The sequence below is a fragment of the Vulpes vulpes genome, chromosome 11 (genome assembly GCF_048418805.1).
Source record: "Vulpes vulpes isolate BD-2025 chromosome 11, VulVul3, whole genome shotgun sequence".
Taxonomy (NCBI): Eukaryota; Metazoa; Chordata; class Mammalia; order Carnivora; family Canidae; genus Vulpes; species Vulpes vulpes.
The window spans coordinates 9,028,536-9,037,294 of record NC_132790.1 but is presented as its reverse complement, the minus strand read 5'-3'; the positions used below and the strand labels follow the sequence as shown (position 1 = coordinate 9,037,294).

Here is an 8,759-nt window from a genome sequence, read left to right as displayed (position 1 = left end):
ATTGCCGCCACATCACACATGCACCGTCCTCTCTCCCTGAGGAATTCCAATGAGCTCGGCACGTTCCTTTCACTTGAATGGGCAGGAAGGGGTCAGGGCGCCCACCGGGCCTCCCGGCCCCCGGAGCCCTGCGCGCAGGGCCTTCCCCACACACCCTGACTAACCTCCCACAGGACAGCGCGGTCCTGCTCTTCGGGCCAAGCAGCCGCTCCCTCTGCTCCTGCGCTGCATCCTGCTTTCTCGGCTCCCGTCCTGAATCTTCTATTCTGCTCAGCTCCCAGCCAGTGCTCTCTTCCTGATGGTTTTTAGGATGTCATTTCTGCGTGACATGGGTGCCAGTATCTAGCCCCAGGTCGGTGTCCCTGGGAGGCCTGTCCTCATCGGGCCTACAGAGGCGCCCTCAAGGGGCCGGTCGTGATGCCTGGGCGTCTGGAGGACCTTCCCAGTGTCCAGGCCCCCCCTGGCTGCTGGAGCTTATTGTCCTGGTCCTGAGGCTTTCCTGTCTCCCTCCTGCTCCCCGGGCCCAGCCCCAGGCTTCGCGCCCCTCAGCGGACCCCCTTCTGCTCCTCCAGTGACCCTGTGGGCTCTCAGGCCTTAGGCATTCGGGTCTCTTTTCTCTTATTGATCCCCCTTCACAGCAGTTGTGTGGGGAAGAAAACCTTTCCTGAGCAGCAGTGAGAGTGGAAAGAGGCTGGAAAATCCCCGTTTGTCACACTCCCGGAACCTGCCAGATTGCAAAACCTGGGAAATGAGAGGCTTTGAGGAAAAAAGCTGCCTCTCGCCTCGGGGAATTTCCCCCAGGGCAGTGTTTTCCCTCGCCCTGTCTTCCCATTCGTCCCCCCAGCAGAGCGTCAGTATATATGTGCTGGCACAGGTCGCGGGCCAGAGGCAGGGCAGCTCAGCCTCACCAGGAGCCTCCGCGGGGAGGGAAGCCAAAGGTGAGGTCCAGAACCTTCCAAGTGGTTCTTCCTGGCAGATTCTCTTTCCCCATAGTGTTCCTGTGCTGGGTCCCAGCTCTCTGCTCCTTTCCTGGATCCATGATCCTGACAATGAGGATTCAGCAGATGTGAATACTTTCTGGGACTGGGCTTTAGTCGTGATCATCCTCTGTGGGCCTTCGGGGGTGGGTACAAGTGGCACCTGCAAGTGTGTGGGCATCGTTTCCCTCATCTCATTCGATAGACAGGTGCAGGGTCACAAATGCCCAGAGGGCTCCTCGGAAGCTTCCTGTCAGTGGCTGTGAGGGCTCATAGGGCAGGATTGAAAGTGGTGTGTGTTGGAAGTGCCGTGCAGGCTCTCATCCTGGGATTCCCGGCAGGCAAGTGGAAATGGAGACGTGGACCCCCTGGAATTCTGTCTACGTAGCTCTGTATCACCTGCTAACTGTGCTAATACACGCTGTCCACTTCCTTCTCCATGTACCCCCCCACACGGATGCATGTACATGGGTGTATAGGTACACGTATGTGTGTGTGTGTGTGTAGACATGAAGGATAGGTCACATTCCCCCCATGAACAAAACAAAACTTGTCTCCTCTTCGTGTGTCCCCAGGACTCTGCAGCAGGATGAAGCTTCTCGTGGGCATCCTATTGTGCTCCCTGATCCTGGGAGTCAGCAGCCAGAGTTGGTGGACATTCCTCAAGGAAGCAGGTCAAGGTAAGGACCAAAGCATGGGGGGTCATGGGGAGACTGCACTTGGCCTCCTTCGGAGTTCACCTGCGCGGGGGCCACATCCACACAGGGCAGGGGCCAAGAGTGGGAAGCACAAAGCGTGGTTTGCAAGACAGCATTTTCCCCGGCCTTTTTAATTTATTATTATTGCAATACAACTGACATATAACATTATATATAATTAAGGTATATGTCACGTTAATTTGATGCATTTATATATTTGATTGCCTTTGTAGCTATAATTAGCACCTCTACTATATTATATAATTATCCTTTTTTTTTTTTTTTTTTTTTTTTTTAGTATTTGAAATAATTAAGTTTGTGGCACCTGCAGGTCTCAGTTGATCAAGCGCCTGTCTTGGGCTCAGGTCATGACTTCAGGGTCCTGGAATCAAGCCCCATGTTGAGCTCTCTGCTCACTGGGGCCCTGCTTCTCTCTCTCCCTCTGCCTACTGCTCCCTCTGCTTGTGCTCTCTCTCTCTCTCTCTGTCAAATCAATAAATAAAATCTTTTTTTTTTTTTTACAAAAGAAATAATTAAGTTCTAGAGTATAGCAAGCTTCATAGTTATAATAATACATTGTTTGGTGTCCATTATACTGTGCATCAGATCTCCAGGCCTTACTTCCTCCTTGTGCCTTTTCCCCTGAAACCTCATCCGTCCTATCCCACCACCCCTGGTTCTTCTGGCCAGCATCGCCCTCTTCCATGGTGATCCTCTTGCCTGAGGTCATATAGGGTCTGGGCCTCCACTTGCAGCAGGAGCAGGAAGAGATCTGGGGTCCCTGGTGCCTGCTCCCTATTCCGAGTGGACTCTAGTGCCGCCTGGTGGGAAGGCAGGGACAGCTCATGGCTGGGTCTCAGGCAGCCTGAAGTGGGTGCATCCAACTTGTGCACCTAGTAATTACATCCAAGAGTAACTGAGCTTGGCCGTCCTAGGTGCTGTTCTGAGAGCTTTACATGTATGGATGAACTCGTTTTCATCCTCAGGTTTTAATCTTTAATCCTGGGATGTAGGTACCATCATCTCTTATTAGAGGACCTGAGGCAGAAAGAGATGAAGAGTCCTAACAACGACCCCACACAGAGCAGGATTTACCCCAGTGCTGGCGCTCCCAGAGCTTCCTGGGACAGGACTACCCTGCCTCCCACCAGAGAGCACATGGGAGAGTGAGAGGCCTGTGAACACATAATCCTCTTGCTCATCTGCCCAAATGCCAGATAGTCAGGATGTGTTGCAGGCAGAAGGCAACTCTGAGAGCTCTCTCCCCCAGTCGAAGGCACAAGGAATTACATGATGATGGCTCTTCTGGCCTGAGACCTGGCTGGCCCGGAGAGAAGAGATATACCTCTTATGAGGCAGGTCAAGAGGCCACATTTGGTTATTTCACTAAATCATGTATTTTGAGTTTTCTGTGATGGCCTGTGGCTATTGCTTTAAGACTTTCTCACAGGTACAGCTACAGTTTTTTTTTTCATCTTTAGGTCAAGGTTTCTCAAAGGGTCATTCTAGGGCCACTTGCATGAGAATCACAATTCTCATGCAAGTGCTTTGTGAAATGCAGATGCCTGGTCCACACACTCCCCCTCTGCTGAATCACAATTTCTGAGGCTGAGCCTGAAATCTGGCCTTTAGCTAGCACCCAGTGGGTTTTTTCCCCACTCAAGATTGGGTACTACTACCTGCAGTCTTGCTCCCCGAGTGACAGATATGTCGGGCATTTGGAAGCACTTCTAAAGCCAGCGGCCCCCAGGCATCTATTGAGTCCGTAACTCGGAGGGAATCAGTATAGTCAGAAGGTTGTGCTGCTCAACCAAGCGATCTTTCTGAGCACTGGGAATGAGAAATACATGAAATGAAGATAGGGGCGTGGCCGATATTACGCAAACTATGACGACCACTCGACTGAGGTTTTTCTCTTTTGCCTAGTCAGCTACTTTCTAGAAGTCTTCATGTGGTTACTGAGTAGTCTACTGAGACTCCTTCAGTCCATAACTCTCTGGCTTTCCTCTTAGCCTAGTCCCGCTGCTGGTGTTGTCCCAGCCTTCCTAAGGCCTAGTGAGGTGATAGCGTATGGAGCACCTACAATCTTCTAGAAGTTATATGTGTAATTTCTCATTTCGTTGCATAACCACTGTGGGGAAGGCGATACTCTTCCATTTATGGGGAGGACACTGAGCTTTAGAGCTGGCGGGTCAGTTGCCCTTTTTATGCATCTCGTGACCAGATTTCTGGTGAAGCTGCTTTTGGGAGCTCACTTTTTCAATTCTATGAATGATTGAATTCTGACAGTTGCCTAGAGGCAAAATACACCCAAGACCTTTGAAGTAGGTGGGACCGAGTTGTCTTCATGCTGCACACAGGGATGAATTTCTCCCCTTGACTAGGCTGGGAGCCCCCTGGGCCAGCAGCCCCCCTACCCTGGGCTTTGTCCACACGTCCCAGCAGGAGGTTCCCTAGTCTTTCCAGGTAGAGGTTCATTGTACAAGGAAGCATCCCTGAGAGACCATCCCACCCTTGTTCACACACATCACACAGAGCCAAAAGCCAGGTATCTACAGGATGGAATCAAAGATCATAAAATGTGTATCCAGTGCGATTCTGGAGGAATCAGGGGAGTGAAGAGTTAGGGAATATTTCTCCCAGCCAAGATCATCTCCAAGGGTTCTGTCAAAGACTGAAATCTAGTATCAGTGGGAGGAAAACTTTTTCTCTATTTTCCAAGAGATAATCACTTTCAGTTTCTTTCCTTTCCAGGGACTAGAGACATGTGGAGAGCCTACTCTGACATGAGAGAAGCCAACTACAAAAATGCAGACAAATACTTCCATGCCCGGGGGAACTATGATGCTGCACAGAGGGGCCCTGGGGGCACCTGGGCTGCTAAAGTGATCAGGTGACCTGGGCCCCTGGGGATGCAGGGATGGGTGAGCTGGGCGAGGCTGTCAGAGGACAGGCCATGCCCCAGAGATGTTTGCAGGAGAGACTGGCTCCTCCTGGTCCTGCCCACCCTCTCCTCTGGGCCCAGTGTGGGGTTGGAGTGGCTCCCAGGGCCACAGCAAGGCCGGGGGACCTGGGGATTCCCTGCCCTCCTCCTGGGGGCCCGGGGACCAGCCTGGCTGGGGTGGGCTGTGCCCAGTGGAGGGTCAGGTGCAGGGTGATTCAGCCCCTCCCTGGCTCTTGTCAGCCAGCCCTTGGAGAGAGGAGAGATTGGTGGGGGCGGTGGGCTTTGCTCATCAGGCCCTAATTCATCGCTTGCCTGTCCCCCTCCATCCCAGTGATGCCAGAGAGAAATCTCAGAGAATCACAGACCTTCTTAAGTTTGGAGACAGCGGCCACGGAGCGGAGGACTCGAAGGCTGACCAGGCTGCCAACGAATGGGGCCGGAGTGGCAAAGACCCCAACCACTTCCGACCTGCTGGCCTGCCTAGCAAATACTGAGCTTCCTCTTGGCTCTGCCCTGGAGAGCCGGGCTGGGAGCCCCCTGAGGGCAGGGACACCCACTCGTTGAGATCTCGGGCCACGCAGGCTGGGGAGGGCACCTCAGAGGTGTCTAATAAATGCTTAAGAGATGGACTGTTGAAAAGCGTGTTCTTCTTGGGTGTACGTCCTGCTGGTTAGTTCCCCAGGGGGTATGGATGGACACCACGTGAGGCTGAGCCTGGGCCCTGGTGTAGGGGGGACCGTCTCAAGCACTCAGACAGACGCCCTGTACCCACCCTTCCCGGATCAGACCTGCCCGCCTGCCCAGGCCTCTCTGCTTACACTGGTGCTATTTCTGGCTCCTTGGTGTCCAGAACTCTCACTGTGTCAGTTGTGTCCTGTCACCGTCTCTGTCCTCAGCGTCTAGTTCCCTTAGCTTTGCTCCTCAGTGGTCCATGTCCCTGAGGACAGGGGACACAGCAGAGGGAGGCCAGGACCGTGGGATCAAGGGCCGCCTTGATGTTCTGTGGGCTCCTCAGCAGGGCCTTCAAGTCAAATTACAACCCGTTTCGGTCCTTGCCATCTAAGAATGTGTCCAAGAGAGTTTTGCTCCTCCTGATTTCACTGCCTTACACAAAAGCTACCAGGACCATAACATGTCAGAAATGTTAGCATAGGGGATCCCTGGGTGGCTCAGCGGTTTAGTGCCTGCCTTCAGCCCAGGGCGCGATCCTGGTGTCCCAGGATCGAGTCTCACGTCCGGCTCCCTGCATGGAGCCTGCTTCTCCCTCTGCCTGTGTCTCTGCGCCTCTCTCTCTCTATGTCTATGTTTATCATGAGTAAATAAATAAATACATCTTTAAAAAAAAGAAGAAATGTAAGAAAAAAATGTTAGCATAGTGGTATCATCAACATCTGCGAAATTTTGTTGTCACTCTTTGGGGTTTTCTTGCTCATCAATTTTCAGTCGTGGCACCCAGCAAAATTCCTGCCAAGCAATGGACCACGGCCACATACTTTCTTCCAAGACCTTAAGATCAACCTTGTGGGGGGCCCTTTCCTGGATTTATCCTTCCTTTATTTTTTATCACTTCATAGCCAATCTTCTGATATATATATATATATATATATATATATATATATATATATATATATATAAATTATATATATTTAACTATTTATCTGAGGGACAGAACATGAGGAAGGGCAGGGACAGAGGGAGAAGCAGACCCCCCACTGATCAGGGAACCCAATGTGGGGCTCAATCCCAGGACCCTGGGATCATGACCTGAGTCAAAGGCAGATGCCTAATCAACTGAGCCACCCAGGTGCCCCTATAGTAATTCTTTGTTAAACACCCTCCCTCTTTAAATTACTGGTTGGTTTCTGTCTCCTGAGGCCCCTGACCAGTAACGGGGTCTCCAGGCCGCCAGGGGTTCTACATGGGCTCTCCCCTTTGACATCCACAGCACCACAGATGAGAAGTCTCATGTCTCTCCGCTTCTTACCTTTGTCATGCTGAGGCCTCTCCAGGTGTTTTGTTGTACTCACAGACCTGTCTGTGTCTCCAGCTCTTCGCTGCCCAGTCATTTGTGTCTTGTCCCCTTCTCTGCCTCTGCGTCTTGCCCCTCAGTGGCCTCTTTCCATTAGGCTTTGGGAAGCCTAATCCCAGGGGTTCTGGCAACTGATGTCTTGGCCTCCCTAACGCCAACCCCTGTCTCTCATGACATTTTTAACCAGTTCTTTTTGGTCCTACCTGAGGACTGGCTCTCACATTAGTTTCTCTCATCTTTATTCCTACCGTCCTTGAACTCAGATCCAGATAAAAATTCTCCTTCCTCAAGGAATCTTCCCAGCAGCCCACGCACTGCATTGCAGGGCAGAGTTTGGGGGCTCTCACAGAGCTTCATTCACGCCTGTTGGCTCACCTTTACCCCATCCCCTCTGTTCCCTTAACGTGTTAGTTCCCCAGTTAGATTCCAAGCCCCTAATATAACTTATATCCGAAAAGTAGTTTACAGCTCATAAAACACTTTCATTCTATTTTCTACATAACTTTTCTTTTGACAATGTCTAATGTTCTAGAGAGGAAGCCAGATACGTACATAGACACGACATAATTTAGTAAGAGCCTCTGCTGAAGCACACTGGTGGCAACCTCAGCTCCATGAGGGTGTGGGAGGCTGGTGAATACCAATTAAATAAAGTAGCTGCCATTTGCTTTGTTTGCAAATGCCAAACTGTGCTCTATATATTGTACGCACCTTACTTGACGTAAGCTCTCTGCAGGTCTCAGCTGGAGAAACCCAGGTTTAGAGGTATGTACGCAATTAGGACCTCGTCCGGGGTTGCACACGTAACAGGTGCAGAGCCAGGGCTGCAGGCTGCTGTGTCTGCCTCCAGAACCTGGGTGTGCTGTACAAGGCCAAGAGCTTCAGCAGTGGGACCTCTCTCTCCTTCCCAGATCTCTAGCGCTAGGTTTAAACGGCCAGGAGAGCACTTATGATTGGGAGATGGGCACCACATCTGGCACATCATCGGGTGCACTACGCCTTGTATGGCCCAGGCATTCACCAACGGCTTCCCCGATAAATTACCACTGAAAACCTGGACTCCGTCCATCTCACTCTTTACTCTTGCACCTTATCCTCTTCCTCCTACCAGTCCAACCTGTTGAAAGAGCCTCCCGTCTACACTGATTCCTTCCTTCTGACTCACACTTGAATCCACTCCAGCCTGGCCTGTCCACAGCACTTCAGCAGAGCAACTGTTGTCCACCAAGGACCTCCGTGTTGCCCCCAACAAGTGACATATTCCTCCTTGTACCAGTAGGCCCCTGAGCAACCTTCAGCATACCTGCCTTCTCCCACCTTCTTGAACAATGCTCTCAATTGCTTTCATCCTATCACACTACCCTCTGGTCCCACCCTCTCGGAGCACTGCTCTCCAAACCACACTAGTGTTCCCTCGGTCCCACCAAAAAGTCAAGCTTTAATTCACCACAGCGTGTTTGCACATGATGCTGCTTGCCTTTGCCTAGAACACTCGATCCATCTTTTCCTCACGTGGCTGCCCCCTGCTCATCCTGTGCCTCTCCTGTGAAATGTCTCTTCAGAGAGGCCTTCTCTGACTGCTCTGAGTCACCTACTGTGGCTGTTCTTTTCTACCTATTATTAATATATAGGATGATTGGGATCCCTGGGTGGCGCAGCGGTTTGGCGCCTGCCTTTGGCCCAGGGTGTGATCCTGGAGACCCAGGATTGAGTCCCGCGTTGGGCTTCCTGCATGGAGCCTGCTTCTCCCTCTGCCTGTGTCTCTGCCTCTCTCTCTCTCTCTCTCTCTCTCTGTGTGTGACTATCATGAATAAATAAAATCTTTCAAAAAATATATATATAGGATTTTTTTTCATTTCTTGTCTTTCATTTTTCTGTTATTGTTTTTCTTCGTTTTGCTTGTTTTCTTGGTCCATCTTCCATCTTCTGTTGTAACAATTCCTGTCTTATTTAACTTTAAATATCTGGCACTAAGCAAAGTACCTGGTACATAATAGAACCTCAACACTTACTGAATGAATGAATGAGTGAAATAATTTACTGTTTAGCTAATTAGTAAGAAGGTAGGAATGAGGTCAAGCTCCCAGTTGATGGGTTAACCTGAAAAGGAG

General features: G+C 50.9%; 1 protein-coding gene across 1 annotated transcript; it reads left to right on the top strand.

Moving 5' to 3' along the window:
* Positions 1 to 880: 880 nt before the first annotated feature.
* LOC112911570 (serum amyloid A protein) lies at positions 881 to 5,248 on the top strand. The gene is made up of 4 exons (XM_072725454.1): positions 881 to 938; positions 1,553 to 1,657; positions 4,430 to 4,568; positions 4,951 to 5,248. Exons 2-4 carry the CDS (start codon positions 1,567 to 1,569, stop codon positions 5,111 to 5,113), a joined length of 393 nt encoding a protein of 130 aa, XP_072581555.1. The 5' UTR covers positions 881 to 938; positions 1,553 to 1,566; the 3' UTR covers positions 5,114 to 5,248.
* The last annotated feature ends 3,511 nt before the right edge of the window (positions 5,249 to 8,759 follow it).

Excerpts from the sequence above, each read along its gene's own strand:
- LOC112911570 (XM_072725454.1), top strand. The coding sequence starts at position 1,567 with ATGAAGCTTCTCGTGGGCATCCTATTGTGCTCCCTGATCCTGGGAGTC. Across the intron at positions 1,658-4,429 it reads CCTCAAGGAAGCAGGTCAAG|GGACTAGAGACATGTGGAGA; the intron begins GTAAGGACCAAA and ends TTTCCTTTCCAG. Across the intron at positions 4,569-4,950 it reads TGGGCTGCTAAAGTGATCAG|TGATGCCAGAGAGAAATCTC; the intron begins GTGACCTGGGCC and ends CCTCCATCCCAG.